Genomic DNA, 17,400 nt, shown 5'->3' with positions numbered 1-17,400 from the left:
TATGATGACTGCTACTCGAATGGTGGAAATGCTTACTAGGCTGATCGCTAGGCTTCTTTGCGGGAATTTCCTTACTTCATTGCCCAAAAAACCAATTATCATTTCCATATTCCTGCCAACTTTATATCTCTGGATCGTCGACTTTTTCTCGCTCCAACGTGGCACATGGGTGATTGAACGTGGAACGAAACTGGATATACGCCTTGGGGGAACACTGGACCTGGAGTAAGTATAGATGTGACCTGTGTCGGGGATGTCGCTTACATCCATATCTTTTAAAGAGAAGCGCTTTTTTTCCTCATGACCAACATGATGATTGTATTCGGTATGGAGACTATCGATCATGCTCTTGCGATAGCCGAGTACGATATGATAATCTGCAATTTGGCTGACAGCCATCGACCTTCATTTTTTCGGATATTCTGGTCATACATGACCAGCCAAAGAAGGTGCTTCGACACTCCGTTTCTCAAAGGGTTGAACGCAGCCATTAAAAAACTATCCCAAAAGAGCCAAACCATGTATCTAGGCAGCGCGATGTTCTCCGATAGGCTTCGCGTTGACCTTATCATGCTGTATGAGATGGCCCAATCCCGATCCATCATTATAAATTTATTAACTAGGTCACAGATACTCTTTTTGTCGTGTGATAGACGATCTAGTCGACGAAGCCCCAGATCATGAAACAGCGCAGGCAAATATTAAGGAAGCATCTCAAGTTTTAAACTGGTGCTTTTCAACTAAACGGCCCTCGGAGCCTCTTTACGGATACGTTGATGTCGAAGGGAGCCATGGACAGACGAATGATCTATCCCCTCTACTTTCCTCTATATCGCTACTGCCCACTTCTCGTCTCACCATAAAGCCACTGCTAGAACTCTTGTCTGGGTTCGAAATGGATCTTAGGTTTTCTGTTAAAAACCAGGAATTTCCAATTGCGACTGAATCGGACTTGGAAATCTACGCTCACTGTGTCGCCGGTACGGTCGCATCGTCTCTGCTTGAATTGGTACTCCATAACTACAAATTTGGCGAAAGAAGATATAGCCAAGCTGAACAAACCGAAATTATTCAATCTGGTCAGCAAATGGGACAGGCTTTACAGTACGTCAATATTGCGCGAGACATCAAACGAGATGCCGCAATCAGCCGAGTTTATATTCCGTCTTCATGGCTGGCAGAGGAAGGGATGACTCCGAGCGATGTGCTAGCGAATCCAGACAATGACAAACTTGCCGTCTTCGAAGATCGCATGCTGCGCAAAGCGAGCGACGCATATGGGCAGAGCGTGAAGGCCATTGGTAAACTACCTAAGAAGGTACGAGGGCCTATCAAGACAACAGTTGAGAGCTACATGATAATTGGGGAGATGGTTCGCAAGAGGCGCCAGGCTGGGGTCAAGGAGGAAGGGAAGCTGAAAGTGCCTTTGTGGCGAAGGCTGAGGCTAGCGTGGTGGGAAATGAATGTTAGCCATTATTCCGGATGAATGACTGAATATATATATAGCTAGTATAGAATGAAAGTCAAATTTACCAGCGATGCCAGGTACCTATGACTTCGCAGGACACGTATACTAATGGACTTATTCTTGCAGACAGAATCAATTTAGATGATTTTTTTCTTCTTGAGCCACTCCCGGGTCCCCTTTTCTAGTCTTCCACTGCCCCCGTGACGAACCTAGATCTGAAGGTAGGCTCTGTTCCGGAGGCAGCTGTTCCCTGCCCTACCTTACTACACTAGTCAACTCACGATACAAGTTTGCCGTCCTGGGATGTATAGTAATAAGAAATAAAGAAATACTGGGATATTTTAAAGGAGATTGATGAAATACAATGAGCGCGAGAGGCCTTCGCTTGCGCAATGGGAAAACGAAGAAATTTGAAAAAATGAAGGTATAATATACTGGAGGTAGATACAAGGATGGTATTGTTAGACTGCTCATATCACAAAGAGACTTTTGGGAACTCCCTAAATTTAGATTTGCGCTGAATCTAAACCCTCGGTGAATTCACTCCTTGCTAGCCGAGGGCAGGGGGCCAGTGCTACAACCAATGTTCGCCTCTAGCTGCAGGTGCAATAACCGGATTCCGTGCGTTTGAACTCTGTTTTAGTGGTATGTGCCCTCGGGCTCTGTCCTGCAGAGCGGTCGAGATTTTCGAGATACACTGCACTGTCCAGATCGGGTTGTGTGGGTCCGGGTATGGTCGTATCAATCATTACAATTGATGACGGAAGGTTGTTACCTGGCAAGGGCGAGAGTAAGCCTGATTTGAGTCATATTTCTTGCTTTGGTGATCAAATGGTGTTTTGAACTGGATCTACGCTCAGCACCGCAAGATGGAAACCCCAAACGCTATCGTTGTGGGTGAGTATAATGGTGTTGTTGTCTAGTCGAACATTCACTTACGCAATCTAGGGGCTGGAGCCGGCGGAATCGCTACGGCTGCACGCCTAGCCAAAGCCGGCTACAAGGTCACGGTTGTCGAAAAGAATAGCTTTGTTGGAGGTCGATGCTCTCTTGTTCGTCATGGGGAATATGTGTGTCAAAATATTTCCCCCTAGCTGTGCCATTGCCCTGACCGTATCTAGAGATTCGACCAAGGCCCATCCCTTTTACTGATGCCAGAGGTATTTCGCCGGGCTTTCGAGGATCTTGGTACTTCGCCTGAAGATGAGGGTTTACGACTACTGAAATGTGAACCCAACTATCGTATATGGTTCTCGGACCACGACTACTTCGAAGCGTCGACAGACATCTGCAAAATGAAGCCTCAAATAGAACGATATGAAGGAAAAGACGGCTTGCAAAAATTGTTCCGATTCATGAGAGAGTCGGGTCAGCATTATGATCTTTCTATGGAACACGTTTTATCGAAGGATTTTCCTAATCTCTTGGCCATGATTCGCCCAAAACTTCTGTTTTCGTTACCGTTCTTGCATCCGTTTGAGAGTATGTGGAGCCGCATAAAGCGGCATTTTAAGTCAGACAAGCTTCGACGTGCCTTCACATTTGCCAGTATGTATCTTGGCATGAATCCTTTGGAAGCTCCTGGGACATACTCTCTTCTTCAATACACCGAGTTAGCCCACGGCATTCTATATCCCGAGGGGGGTTTTGTAAAGGTAAGCAACTTACTGGTTTTGACCGAGTCCCTAAATATTTAACCATTCTTATAGGTGCTTGAGGGCTTGGCAAATGTCGGGAAACGACTGGGCGTGGAGTACCGCTTAAATACTGAAGTCGCATCGATAATATGTACTCCAGAGAACAAAGCTCAAGGGGTAAGACTCATCACAGGTGAAGAGATTTTCGCCGACGTTGTTATCATTAATGCAGACCTTGTCTATGCCTACAACAATCTTCTGCCCCCTAACTCCTATTCTCGAAGTTTGACGAAGCGCGCGGCATCTTGCAGCAGCATCTCATTTTTCTGGTCTTTTGACAGAATAATTCCGGAGCTACAAGTGCACAACGTCTTTCTAGCGGAAGAATACAAGGAGAGTTTCGACGCGATATTCCATCGGCACCAGCTACCTGAAGAGCCATCGTTCTATGTCAATGTCCCAAGTCGGATTGATCCCACCGCAGCGCCCAATGGGAAAGACGCAGTTGTGGTATTAGTGCCGGTCGGGCATCTTACCGATGATGCATCGAATCCTCAAGACTGGAATTATTTAATAAATCATGCCCGGGACGTCGTACTAAACACAATAGAATCTCGAACAGGGGCCTCGGGCTTCCGAGGCAGCATAATCGAAGAATCAATTGAGACCCCTACTAGCTGGAAAGTGAAGTTCAATCTCGACCGCGGCGCGATTCTTGGTCTTTCACATTCATTCTTCAACGTTTTGAGCTTCAGGCCCAGTATCAGGCATTTCGGTATCCAGGGGCTATACTTCGTGGGTGCAAGTACACATCCCGGGGCAGGAGTTCCAGTGGCTCTTTCCAGTGCCAAGATTGTGGCTGAGAATGTACTGGCGGATGCTTCAGAGACGACGAGTCGGCAGGGATCTAATTTTTTAAGTGTGGTGCTGTTCTTATTGCCATTAGTCCTGATAGGGCTTTACCAAATAATCTCATGATCGTTGAACCCTGTAAGGAAATCAACGATATAAAGTATTTGAACCACTTAGGAAAGCTCCTCTAATCATGAGTGCGATTGCCGGATGATATTACCATTTGTGCCGACGTATTAAAAAACGTACATTTTGTAGCCCTAGGTTTCAGCTATGAGATGACACTATAGATCCGTCATATGCTTCAACAAGAAAGAGTCTTTAAATTTGTTTCTAAACAAGAGATGAGAGCGAAGGATTGCAACGAATTTTTGCGATGAATAAGTCCTCTCTAAAAACTGCTGATCGATGGATTTTGTCGGTTCAATTTGGGGCATTGTCTGTTCTATTTGTAAATCAAAGGTTATGATGTATGAAATAAGATCAATTTTGAAGTTTTCATACTTCAGCACGGTATGTGTGTTACTGTCAACCACCCGTACCGCGTGGTGCCCTTGCAGTTCTTGTTCCTAATGGGGACTGTCCATTGGCTCCTCCCCGCACCTCTTGGCGTTCTTCATGAGAAATAAGAGAGCCATCTTTGTTTGGTGACAAATACCGAAACATAATATAGGTCCCTCCGCAAACTCCAAAAATGCTTAGAGCTGCTGGATAAACATTCCTATGCCACGATTAGTAGGTACTCATTTTCGGAATGGATCGTATGGTGCTTTTCAATTCATGATACCTTGACAACATCATTTCTTTCATTCAAAGACACTTCTTGCAAATAGTACGCGCGGACTCTAGCGGACGCTGTAGAGTTGATTTTGTGCTTCTCTGATTCAACTTCTTAGATGCAAGCCAGATTGAGATTTTGTTTCATATCATAAACGATTTAGTATGAAGAGGAGCCAATCATTTATATCCTACGAGTCAATGACATCACTGATAACCCATAAATCAGTGACCACATTTCAAGGTCATACGGTCCTACAAGGAGCACAGCCTTGGAATGTAATACTTCAAATACTGGTTATTCCGTCCGCTTTCTTCAACTCTGAGTCATAATATTTACAGGGAGTTAGCAGGTTCCATGGGTTTCACGAGGAAATATCCAGCGGATGAGGGTCTTTTTACCCTTGGTTTCAAAAGTGGTTGATCTGTTTTGGGACGATGTTTGGATTTGCGCCCGTGGATTTAGTTATGCGAAATGAATTATAGATATCACTTTCCGGGGACCAAACGTACATACGACCATAGGGTGTGGAAAACAGGGCTTCCCGTCCGCTCAGCCGTACTTAAGCCACACGCCGGTTAGTTAGTAGTATGGTGGGTGACCACATGCGAATCCTAACTGTTGTATGTTTTTCTTTTCTTTTTGGTCTTTTTAGTGCTTCGACCCGCATAGTGTAGATTAGCTAATTTGCTTCATCTGAAAAGCAACTTCACGCGCAACAGCTTTCACATTCAGGCTATATGGAATTCGAAATCGATGTCATCTGCGGGTTGAAAATACCTATGGACTGCAGGGCATGTTTGATTAGCGTAAGTGCAAACGCGGTACTAGTAGATGATTGTTTAGTATCGGGTATTGACTTAAAATTCCTGTCTTGATTTCGGGCTCGGGGCCCGAAAGACCCGGAGCTGTGGAACGAAGCTAATATCCGAGCACAGATACCGCGGAATTGCCGGCTTCCGGGCTCTTGGCGGCATTTCCGCTACAACAGGCCCTCCTGACTCAGTCAAATGAGCGGAGCAGAGGAAAATAAGTGGGGTAGGTAAGACGTTGAGATCTGGTATAAAATGATGTTCAATTTGGCAGGAATTACTGCGAGTTCAAACATCCTCGATAGACGCCATTATGCCTGACCTACACTCACTTCCGGACGGCTGGTGGCCCGAACACGCTATCCGAAACAATGGCCCAGAAAACTTACTGCTAGAGAGAATGAAGCTGCGGGAACTCGCTGAGGGGTGGCCGTGTTATCGGTAATTCTTCTAGCCTGGGGAGATGACTTCGACTAATTCGGTCTTTTGCAGTGATGCTTGCGAGTGGAAGAATTTCGCATCCATCTTTCACGAGGGTGCCTATCTGTACACCACATGGTCGGGCAAAGTGTTATTCACCGATTTTATTGCCATATCGAAAGCCGGCATGGATCAGGGTGCTTTCATCATGCACAGATGTCACGGGACGACAACAGATATTACTAAAGACGGCCAACGGGCAGTGACCAAGCTAAAAGCCACTATTACACAGCGATTTGTGATAGGCGGCGCTGAGGTTGACGTGGAGTGTGATTGTCGATTTTGCTTTTTCTTCGAAAAGGTTGATGGACGATGGGGTGCACGTTTTGTCCGTCACTGGTATGAGAAGGACAAACTTATTCCGGTGACTCCTACCAAGTTGCCCAAAATCGACGATGCAAAGCTCGCCTCATATCCTGAAGGATACAAATTTCTTGCATATTGTCAAGAGCAAACGATGGGAGTCTCTGTCATCAAGGACATGCCGGGTCACAATCGTCATAAGGAGACACCTTCTGGTGACAAGCACGATCTCTTGTACAAGCAAGCAAAGGAATGGCTGGAGGGTGGAAATATTGAAATATAAAGATTATGCAGTGCAAGGCCATAATTTGCCTCCGCGTTGAAACGCTTGAATTATGTGACGGGTTAGAGTAGTGGCTGCCTATGTACAGAACATGTCATCACCTTAAATGCAGTATACAGCCTGAGCTTAGCAAGCTCTAGTGTATAGAAAGAAAAGTGAACGGGTGTCATCATAGGACTCTCCCCTGGCCGTACGTGTATTGTGGAGAAAGGAAAGCTGAGGGACAGCACCCGCATGCTGAATGGCCTATGTTCAGACTGTATATCCAGTTAACATACTCAGAGCCGAAGGGTGCTCTTTAAACACACATTAATACCCTGTCCACCCATAGCCTGGGCTGAGAGGTATGCAGGGGGTAAACCTTCACCGGAAGGTGAGAACCAAAAAAAGAATGGGTTGCATGGAAAGGCAGAAATTCTGGCAGATGTTGCGATTTGCGGGGACCCCGCACTTACCAGGGAAAAATCTGGTAAAGCAAGTCGACGGAAAAGATGAGCCAGAGTCCGGTACGTATAAATCGAAAAGCGTAACCGGAACCTCCACTGATGCTGCAGTCATCCTGGTCTTAGAAGGATTTCTTCGCCCCCTGCCTGTCAGCTCTGGGCAGGCGATCGGAAGCCTGTAAACTCCCTGTTCGTTACCTGGACATATAGCATGTTCATCTGCAATATCAATTGTCTTTTAATTCTCAAGACAAGGGTAAAAGTTCTTATATTCATACAATAATCGTTGCTATATATGTTCCGGTTGCCTTTGAAGTGGTCGCCGCCTGTGGCATCGTACATAGTTTGGCCATTGGCTATCTCCAATTTTCGTCACCAAGAACAAACCCAAATCAGAACCAATTGGTGGCTAGATCCCATACCCCGGCCATTTATCATATCTGCATGTCTGTGATATCTCAAATATCCCAGGCTTTACAAAGCTCCAAACAGCAGTCAACTAGGTGGGGAAAAGTGCGAAAGAAGGACAAAAAACCGTCTTATTGCCTTCAGGGAGAGCCAAGAGATGCCATGAGATCTCCAAAATAATGATCCATTCCCAGATCTTTGAACTGAAAGGGGAAGCCAAAATCAGAATTATCGTTATTCATGCTGAATTCACCCCAATGCTGGTTGAATGGGAAGAGGTTGCTGTCTTCAGTGGTTTCACTAGCATGGCCCGACTTCGGATTTCTCCGTTGAGCCCTTGATAGGGCCCTTCGGATGAGCATCGCCGCTTTGGTCGTTACGACAGACTCTTCCATGATCTCTAGAATCTCAACTGCCATTTCTACCAGCTTGAGAAGAGAATCGAGTTCGCTCTCTTCAGCCTCCTGGAATATATAGACCAATATTATAGAGGCCGCAAAAATGATATAGGTCGTATTATAATACCTACGGCGATGTGACGAGACTTTTAGCATATTGGCAACATGAAGGAGACAAAAGATGAAAGATACCAGGTCCGAAAGAATTCCTGATGCTGGTAAGTCTCGTATATAATTTCTATTGTGAGCTTGGCCGAATGGACGCAATTCGTTACTTTCCTTCGTAAGTCGATAGTGGACGAGTGTTCAGTTTTCGAAGATTTCATTAACAGGGGGCCGAACAAGAGGATTCTCAAGTTGTGATAACCTTGCTCTGATAATAAGTAACTTGAAAAATCCAGACGTGAGCAAACTTACGTATGGTGGTTGCTAGCCTTTGTTTCTTGACATACTGAGGCTCTATTGCAGCTTTCAAAGGTCTTCTTTGACCCGTCTGGTTGAGTGGGCGAAGTGCTGGCGGTAAACTTTCAACCCAACACTCAAGATCTTGTTCAATTCGACTCCCTATCATAACAGTTTTTTCAAGCGTTGAATCTGACAGATAAATGTCAAGACAGATTGATTTTGTAATTCTTGAGAGGTCCACCATGTATTTGATGATGGCACATTCAGGTTGCTCGAGAAGTCCAGATGGTGTTCCCATATCGAGAGGGTCTCCAACTACCATAGGATAGTGGCGATTGTGGTAGCGATCTGCTCCCAGGGTGTCCGGTCTGCCTAAGGAAAAGGCCATCTCACTAAATCTAATGGTGAGCATGAAGGGTAAACAGTACTCAATCAAAAAATTCGCTTACGTCTCCAAGAAATAAAGGCCCCTATATCACATGATGAGAAGAGAATATCTAGAAAGTGTGATTTGGATAACTGACCACCATGTTCTGGACTCTGCCTTGAGCAATGCAAGACCTTTCTTTGAGTTTCGTGGTGGCTCGCGATTGATACCAATGGAAAGGGCTATTCTTATAGCTAGACCGATGTGCATATATGCCCCTATAGATAGGATTAGAGGTAATAGACGCTATATGTGAATTGTTAACTCTTACAGTTGGGGTTGAGTTCGTTCTGGCACACTTTGGCCTATTTCCAACTAGTCAGAAAATGACATGCGGTCTAAATGGGGGGAGGGTTGGCATGCCAGGAAGAAATTACATTGGACCAATTCGAGGTCCATCACCATGCAGGGATTTGAGCGTCTTCGAGCCTCCTCAAAAAGCTTCCTGCTCTGTCGCATATTGCCCATACTGCCATGGAGCTCTTCCTCTTTGGGCCTCAGAAGCGCACCCAAAGACAGAATGCTGTAATAGAGTGCAACAAAGTTTTGGCTGAGTGACAGCGTGTTACCTGCCCATAGAAGCTCACAATTCTCGAGAAATGCGGACTTATCTAGAATAGGGTGGATATAATGTATCGTCGCAAAGAAGCTGTCCACAAAGAGTCGACAATTTGATACGGATACTGATTGCGCACTTGTGCCGGTCTCTGCTGCTGGTACAAGTGCCTCAGTTGGTCCTGGAGAGAAGGCTGGATTGTGAAGGGCGGAAACTAGCACTTCTTCGTCTTCACATGGAAGCCCGATTTTCGGGTCACCGGTATCTCCCATCCGTACCAGCAGCGCAACTGAACTTGAACTCCCATAGAACTCGAAGCTGCGCGTGTGACGGTTCACGCTCACTAACTCCCGTGCGGCTCTGGGCTCACTCATGGGCCAAGTACCTGAAGGTGTTGGCATGCAGTCGGCCTCAAATGGCTCCTGTTGTAGCAACGCGTCACCTCTCTGGCCAACAATGTCCGGTTGAGTGGTACATGAGCCAGGATCGCTGTCGGCTTGGGGGTGTTTTCGATTGGATGATAAAGTCTTGACCTTTTCTTCAAGTTGGCAAACATACCTAAGGTTTTCCCCATAGTTAGAACCCGGTTTCAGTGGTACATGGGTGGATGGCTGGTATTACTCATAGCAGTTACGGTCGCTTCTCACATTGCTGATTCCACGATAGACGCATTGAGTTTTTCGATCTGCAACATGGTGTGACAATATTAGAATCAAAACTAGAAACGTGTATATCATGGCGCTTAACGTACTCTTGCAATGGGTGCACGGGCTCAGTTCATCGCATTTGTTTTTCTTCAGCCGGCACATCTCGCACGCTCTAGCAGCCCGAAGACGTTCATGCGGTGGGCCTTGGGATTTGATAGCGGGATCCATCATCAGAGGTTAAAAGCAGAATCCTTTTTCGAAAACCCACAAGGAGATGGCGATTTTGGATATTAGGAGAGGTAGATGGGGAGAAAATGCGGGGAAGATTGGTCGGCTCGTCGGGGAAGAAGTGGAGCCTGGCACCAATCTACCAGCGAACCGTGTCCCCAAGAATTATCTTGACTCTTGACTTAGCTGAATCATGGATCAGCTCTGCTGCCACTCGCAAGGCTACTTTGCACAAAATTGTACACATCAGCAGACAGTCGCTCCGCCCGGTCTCGATTACCGCCCTGCATAAACGTAATCAAGCTTCATATCAAAGTTGCCGGAAAGTGGGTTTTCAACTGCCGACATTTAGGCCCAAACCTGTTGTGGACACCCTCCATCCCCTTGCAACTTTGGGTATGCGGGGTATGAGGTTGACACGCCGGGGTGATCTACAACCAGCTAAGCTGATCCGATGCCAAAATATATCATTAAGCGACTACCACACGACCGGACAACCAAGACGCAATATTCGCTGTTTAAAGCAAGATTTCGAATCCATAGCCGGTCATTTACATACTAGACTACCCCGAGGTATAGTTATTTATTCCGAGCAACTGACCCCGCTTCTGATGGAATTTCCGGTGAAAGAATATTTCATGACAATATTGGAACAAGGTGTATAACTGTTGAACTAAGCTAGATACACTACCATCAACGAAGCTTATGGATCGCGGACAGGATATGAATGCACACACTTGTGGTCGCCCCTGCTGACCAGCGTAGAACTCGGAATTACATTTCGCTTTTGACATCTAGCGCGGCCCAAGTTGAGAGTAACGATGGTAAGATCATGTCTCGTATTTAACTATCCATCATCACACACCTCCGCTATTGCTCTCATGTTAGTGTAGGCTCTATTCCGCGGCAACCGCACCTGCCAGAAGACGTGAGAAAGATAGTGGCTGCCACTCGATCAAACCCTACTGAGAACCTGGAGCCTGAATGATATCCTCAAGAGTCAGCGTTCATGTTGTTGTCTTGCCAGTCGATGAGCTTGGACAAACTAGCATGCCCGTCTTAGTCCCCTTCAAGCAGCGATGATTCGCACGCTAAATTGACCTTGTATACTCATTCTGCAGTACCGGAAACTGTACCATAGCAACTTTACCAACACAATGGAAATGCAAGCCAATCAAAAGGCCAACGCTTAGAACCCCAATGAAAAATAGCGGAAATCCCGATTACCCCCGGTTGCCCCAGATGAACCCCGGATTTAGACCCCGTCTCAACCCCGCATCAGACCTGGAATGAATTCTGGGAGAATCATAACGACATTAACTTTATAAACATGATCCCGTCCCCTAGTGTCGCTATTGCTGCTTGTCGCGCGTATAACTACGACAAAAGGGATACAATCTTGCATTCTCGACAATGGTAGATAGCGAATTCGATAAGCATGACCAGGATATGCGTATTGAGTTGGTCGAAGATGCCGTATGCGGAAGGGTTGACGAGTCTATCAAGAATCCGTTTGAAGGGCTTGTTTTGGTGCCTCAGCCAACACGAGATCCGAACGACCCCTTGGCAAGTTTCCCTCCAAGATCATCCTTCTCATCCTCGTCATCATCGTTCCAGCGTGCCTCCATTACGGTTCATTCAAGGAATCATGTGAACGAATTGGGCAAATTGAACAATAATAACTCCTCGGCTGCAGAATTGGGAATCTTGCGAAAAATATTCGACTTGTCTGACAGTGTGCTTCTTTACCGTCCTCTCAACCTTTAACTCCAGTAACCTCGTCGTCGCCGTCGTTCCCCTGAGCAACGAGTTTCACCAGTCGCAGACCCGAACAGGCTATGTCGTTTGCTTTAATCTGCTCGCCATGGGAATTGGCAATCTGTTATGGGTCCCGGTGTCGAGAGTGATCGGCAAAAGGCCTGTCTACTTGCTCGCTCTTCTCTTGCTAACGGCATCTAATACTTGGACATACAAGGCATCGAGCTATGGAAGTCTCCTATCTTCTCGGATCTCCTCTGGCCTTGCCAGCTCTGCAGCCGATGCGACAGTTCCGTCTTTAATCACCGATCTCTTTTTCGTCCATGAACGAGGCCATTGCATGATGATATTCCATTTTGCTCTTAGTACCGGTTTTTTTATCGGCCCTCTCATCAGCGCATATATTACTCAAGCACTTGGCTGGCGCTGGACATGTGGATTCCTGGCTATAGCTGGTGGTGCGACGTTTCTTGTTGGCATTTTCACTATCCGAGAATCCAATTATCAGCGGGAGACTGCTAATACCGAGCTGCTGGCCTCGGCGTATCCACCTAAAAGAACCTTTATGGCCTGGATGGCCCTTACACACGGTCACAGGCCGGATGTCTCATTCTTCAGGACTGTCTGGAATACTTTATGCCTGGCGGTTTACCCACCCATCCTTTGGACTGGCCTTTTAGTTGGCACATTTGTCGGATGGTACGGCTTTCCTGCCGCACGCCCACAGCTCGTTTTTGATTTACTGATCCTTTAAATAGGAACGTTGTCATACAAATGACGGCGAGCCGGCTGTTTACTAAACCACCTTTTGAATGGAAGATTGGTAGTATTGGCTTGCTCGCTCTGTCTGGCTTCATTGGTGCTGTCATTGCATTTTTTCTCGGCGGCAAGGTTGTCGACCTCATTTCTGCCCGCATGACCAAGGCAAACCACGGCGTAAGGGAGCCCGAATTTAGATTGCCTGCAATTATTATGCCAGCTATAATTGGGCCAATGGGCGTTTTAACCTTTGGCATCTGTACAGCAAATCAGGTCACTTGGGTGGGCGCAGCTTTTGGCTATGCTATGCAAGGATTTGGACTGACGGCCGTCTCGAACGTCGTGGTTACGTATGCAGTAGACAGCTACCATCAGGTATGCAACCATGCATGAACCGGGCTTCACCTATGTCTTCGGACTTCTCCATTTCTTTTTTCCTTCTGCTTCCCCACCCTAGGAAACCAACTAACATGCTCACTACTCTCTATAGTTAGCGGGTGAGGCTCTAGTCATTGTATTCGTGATCCGGAATACCATCGCAATGCTGTTAGCATTATATACCGTCAACTGGCAAGAATCAACTGGCGTCAAAAATGTAAGAAGCCCGAATCTACTCTGCCACCAAGAAGCAGATGTTTCTGACATAAATTGTGAGAATAGGCGTTTGGGCAAATGGTTGGGATCCAGTATTTCTTCCTTTCCTTTACTATTCTCATGTTTTTGTACGGGAAACGCATCAGAGCTTGGACTACCCACTTTGGCCCCCTAGCAGCTATTCCGGGCCAGGAATGAAAGCTGTCGTCGCAGCAGAGACTACCTACCTGACTCCAAGACAATTAGCATAAGAATAAATCCTTTTATCCTTGGGTTGGTAATTGTATATTCATTTGTGGTTTGATCAACTTGTTTTCCAAAATTCTAATATTCGCCTTCAAAATTCCCTACCATCTTTCATATGGATAGCTACCTTGAGCTGAGCTATGGATAAAATATCTATTAGTCTGGTCCATTGAATGCAGTGCATGCACTAGAAGTGACTAGCCATGCTCGTTTATAAAGGTACTTCGTACCAAGCAAGAATTGCCACTGCGAACATTGTATCATAGATAATGAAGGAAACTAGCCTCTCTAATTCTACCACACGAATGCTGAAAAGCTTTTTACTTGCTTCAATCAACCAATCCTTCTGCTTTACCTTGTACAATCGAATTTACTTAATATAGATATCCCACTTGTCGGCATAATTGCAAGCTCAGCAACCACAGGGTTTCATGGCGACGCGCTTTTCATGTCAAATTCAACCGCCATAAGGAAGAGGCATCAGAGCTATGAGGTGTATTTGTATACCATGGAGTCAAATTTCAGCCTACTGCATGACAATTGGTGATCTATTGCCGGAAGGCTCCTGTGCAAAAGATTGATCAAAATGAGTTTGACAAGATATTTGATTAACTAAAGCGTAAGCCTGTGCATATGTAAGGTCTCGGAAAGGGGTAGAAAGTGGGGCGCTGTATGAAATTAGGAAACCAATGTCACATACGATAGTTGAATGCGTAATCCTATACGCGCCGACAGCCCTACCCTGTCGTAAACATTCAAATTCATGGCATTCATTGTGAAAGACGAAGACGAAATACCGCATATGACACGTCCCACCTGCTTTACTGGCCACCTCACTAGTGAGAAAGATGGTTGCCAGGCAAAAATGGCCTAAGATCAACGGCACTCTTCCGGAGTTCCACTCCTCCGGATAGCCCCCGGAAATCCCGCAGAGTCCGGAACCCCGCAGTGGGACTGGATACCCCATTGCCACATCCCCACACTGCTATTATCATTTACGTTCTGACAGGTAACGTAAGCATAATATGGACTTCATTGTAGCCTTCAGTCGACCTCAAATTTTCTAATAAAGTCTGGTAGTCTCAAGGACATTATCGAACTAGATTAAGATTGATTCTGGATCCGCGATTAGCGACCAAAGGAGCAACCGAATCAAGATGCTGCGAGACTCGGTTGATTTCGTCCCGAACCACTTTTTGCATATTATTTTAGCTTTTACTATCATATATCTTGCCTTCCAAAGATATCAAAAAGGATTGAATAAATATCCAGGCCCTATTTTTGCTTCATTGACGAACGCTTGGCGCCTCATCGACGTTTGGAACCGGAATACGCACATCACATTTTGCACCCTTCACCAACGGTATGGCAATGTCGTTCGGGTAGCTCCAAACGTACTGTCCTTCGGAGATCCAGCGGCTATAACGGATATCTACGGCTTGAATAAGGGTTACACGAAAGTGAGTTTAATTTACTTTCTGCGCTTACCATTGATTCACATCATGACCTGCTCGGCAGAGCGCATATTACGATGTCTTCGCTACCTTGAACCAGGGAAACATTGTTTATAATCTGTAAGTTAGTAGATTTCCTCCTGGCACGAACACATCACGCGTTAGATTCTTCCTGGACTGTCTTATCCAGTGTCCCCTGTCACAGCCCAGCATGCTGCAGCTGGAGGTTGGATGAGCTGGAAATCGAGCAGAAAGTCAACAAATTTGGCTGATTTGCGGGACAATCTCTAGATTCTCGACCAGATCTGAAAAATACCACGCCCAACTCCGGAGATCTGTTGATCACGCCTTTGCGCTCACCACTCTCCTAGATTACGAGCCGCTTGTGGATAGCTGCACGTCCTTTTTCCTCCAGCAAACACAGAAACTTTTCGCCGACACGGGGCGTGATTGCTCGTTTTCTCAGTGGATTCAATTCTTTGCTTTTGACGTGATCGGCGAAATCACGTGGTCGAAGCGTCTCGGCTTTGTAGAAGAGAACCGAGACATCTCGAACGTTATCCAGACTGTCGATTCTTTCCAGAATTATGGCACCGTTGTTGGTCAGAGCCCCTGGCTGGATGGCCTCTTTGTGAAAAACCCGGTCAAGCGTTTCCTCGAATCCAAAGGCCTCTGGCCGACAAGTCCGAATGCAACCATCATCAAATTTGCTTTGGACCAGCAGCGCAAGCAAAGCAAATATAATGTGAATGATAAGGGGGAAGGCAGTGGCAAACAGGGTGTCAACCTGCTTCAACGCTTCCTTCAGTCACAAGGAAAGAACCCCGAGTTCCTGACAGATGATCGCATTACTGCCATGTGCGCATCACTCATCATTGCCGGCTCTGATAGCACAGCCATCAGCTTGTCCGGCGTGTTCTACTATCTGTTGCAAAATCCTCGTGTTTACCAAAAGCTAATGCAGGAGATTGACGCGGCTGACGCAATGGGGAAACTTGCTTCGTCCAAAGATTCTACGGGCGCAGGCGACGTGGTGCCGTTTACTGCAGCTAAGAGTCTACCTTATCTGGATGCTGTTATTAACGAATCCTTCCGGATGCATCCTGCCGTGGGTTTGCTCCTCGAAAGGGTTACTCCTCCTGAAGGTGCACATATATGTGGGGAGTATGTGCCAGGTGGAACAGTCGTGGGGTGTAACGCCTGGGTTTTACACCAGAACAAGGAGATTTTTGGTCCAGATGCAAACATATATCGGCCTGAGCGCTGGCTGGAAAGCAATGGTGCGGATCCCGCCCAGGTCTCTAAGATGAGACAAAGTATGTTTCAGTTTGGTGCCGGGTCACGAACCTGTATTGGAAAAAACATAAGCCTCATGGAGACTTACAAGATGGTACCCACTTTTCTGAGGAAATTCGATGTAAGTGTCACTCTAATGAAGCCTGTCTAGCAAGCGGGATCGCCAGAAAGTGAGTACTAACGCAATGAGATAGGTTGAAATGGCGGAATCCAAAGAGCCAATGTATTTAACCAATGCTTTTTTCGTGCATCGTAAAAACTTCAATGTGCGTCTCAGGCTGAGGTGCAAGGAGATAGTCAATCCTTAGTATTCCCCTATTGCGTCAATATATGTCAAAGTGAATCTTTATTACTAGTGGATTCGATTACTCAGGGTAGGAAGGAAGCGAGCGTGTCTTTCCCATGGCTCGGCTTAGGAATTCCTCAAGGATAGAAAGGTTACTATAAATGGAGCTGCAACGAGAACATGTCGATTCGGATTTTGATTGGATATTGTGCGTTATTTTATTGGCCAGATAGCGTCTGATAGTGCAACTTTCAGACATCGTTACTCGAGGCATGCAAACCGTGCTCCTATTTACCGTATGGTTGCCTCATTTTCCCCAAAGACACAGCGCCAATTTGGAGCTGACCTGTTTTTCACCCATTTGGCACCAACTTGACCCGCATCCGTAAATCTTTAGCTTCTAATTCTATTTTGTGAGCGCGTGGCGCTGATCGAGCATCAACGGAAAGTAAGCACCAGCTGAGACAGCTTGCTGCTACAAGCGGAGAAAATAAACAGACAGAGCAGTCTTAAGCTCTGTGATTTATGGGAAAAGAAGGGGAGAACAAGATGCGCAAGTGTTGCTCTCTCTACAGCACTAGTGTCGTCTTATCTTCAGGCCTGATCTATGTCTTGTGCAAATATAAACATTGCGGGATTAAACTGGTACATAAGACCATAGGGTGTGGAGAACAGGGCTTCTCGTCCGCTCAGCCGGACTTAAATCCCACGCCGGTTCCAAAAATATTAATAGTATTGTGGGTGACCAGATACGAGTCCTAGCTGTTATATATTTCTTGACTTTTCATTTCTTTTTATCCAGAAGGGGAACAAGGGGCTTCCAACATTGCGCCCCGCGAAAGGCACAAAAGACAATAACAAGACGTAGTATCCTTTTGCAGA

The 17,400-nt window shown here is 46.2% G+C and overlaps 7 protein-coding genes across 7 annotated transcripts; 5 read left to right on the top strand and 2 right to left on the bottom strand.

The window, feature by feature from the left end:
- Nucleotides 1-4: 4 nt before the first annotated feature.
- N7484_000348 (Bifunctional lycopene cyclase/phytoene synthase) lies at nt 5-1,486 on the top strand (the record flags this gene model as incomplete). Its single annotated transcript, XM_057110769.1, has 3 exons — nt 5-225; nt 282-575; nt 631-1,486. The coding sequence occupies 3 exons, from the start codon at nt 5-7 to the stop codon at nt 1,484-1,486; spliced, it is 1,371 nt and encodes a 456-aa protein (XP_056977995.1).
- Nucleotides 1,487-2,337: 851 nt separating this feature from the next.
- Nucleotides 2,338-4,083, top strand: N7484_000347 (phytoene desaturase family protein; the record flags this gene model as incomplete). The annotated part of the gene is made up of 4 exons (XM_057110768.1): nt 2,338-2,365; nt 2,417-2,538; nt 2,590-3,123; nt 3,178-4,083. 4 exons carry the CDS (start codon nt 2,338-2,340, stop codon nt 4,081-4,083), a joined length of 1,590 nt encoding a protein of 529 aa, XP_056977994.1.
- Nucleotides 4,084-5,860: 1,777 nt separating this feature from the next.
- N7484_000346 (uncharacterized protein) lies at nt 5,861-6,613 on the top strand (the record flags this gene model as incomplete). The annotated part of the gene is made up of 2 exons (XM_057110767.1): nt 5,861-5,988; nt 6,040-6,613. 2 exons carry the CDS (start codon nt 5,861-5,863, stop codon nt 6,611-6,613), a joined length of 702 nt encoding a protein of 233 aa, XP_056977993.1.
- Nucleotides 6,614-7,604: 991 nt separating this feature from the next.
- N7484_000345 (uncharacterized protein) lies at nt 7,605-7,883 on the bottom strand (the record flags this gene model as incomplete). The annotated part of the gene is made up of 1 exon (XM_057110766.1): nt 7,605-7,883. One exon carries the CDS (start codon nt 7,881-7,883, stop codon nt 7,605-7,607), a length of 279 nt encoding a protein of 92 aa, XP_056977992.1.
- A 1,126-nt stretch (nt 7,884-9,009) lies between these two features.
- Nucleotides 9,010-9,824, bottom strand: N7484_000344 (fungal specific transcription factor domain-containing protein; the record flags this gene model as incomplete). Its single annotated transcript, XM_057110765.1, has 2 exons — nt 9,010-9,788; nt 9,809-9,824. The coding sequence occupies 2 exons, from the start codon at nt 9,822-9,824 to the stop codon at nt 9,010-9,012; spliced, it is 795 nt and encodes a 264-aa protein (XP_056977991.1).
- A 1,714-nt stretch (nt 9,825-11,538) lies between these two features.
- Nucleotides 11,539-13,434, top strand: N7484_000343 (uncharacterized protein; the record flags this gene model as incomplete). Its single annotated transcript, XM_057110764.1, has 5 exons — nt 11,539-11,757; nt 11,822-12,582; nt 12,642-13,017; nt 13,133-13,237; nt 13,303-13,434. 5 exons carry the CDS (start codon nt 11,539-11,541, stop codon nt 13,432-13,434), a joined length of 1,593 nt encoding a protein of 530 aa, XP_056977990.1.
- A 1,205-nt stretch (nt 13,435-14,639) lies between these two features.
- Nucleotides 14,640-16,383, top strand: N7484_000342 (cytochrome P450; the record flags this gene model as incomplete). The annotated part of the gene is made up of 3 exons (XM_057110763.1): nt 14,640-14,942; nt 15,001-15,056; nt 15,228-16,383. The coding sequence occupies 3 exons, from the start codon at nt 14,640-14,642 to the stop codon at nt 16,381-16,383; spliced, it is 1,515 nt and encodes a 504-aa protein (XP_056977989.1).
- Nucleotides 16,384-17,400: the final 1,017 nt, after the last annotated feature.

Source organism: Penicillium longicatenatum (genome assembly GCF_028827895.1).
Source record: "Penicillium longicatenatum strain IBT 33135 chromosome Unknown contig_11_segment0_segment0, whole genome shotgun sequence".
Classification (NCBI taxonomy): domain Eukaryota; kingdom Fungi; phylum Ascomycota; class Eurotiomycetes; order Eurotiales; family Aspergillaceae; genus Penicillium; species Penicillium longicatenatum.
Note: the sequence above shows the minus strand (reverse complement) of the source record. Positions and strands in the feature narration are given on the sequence as shown.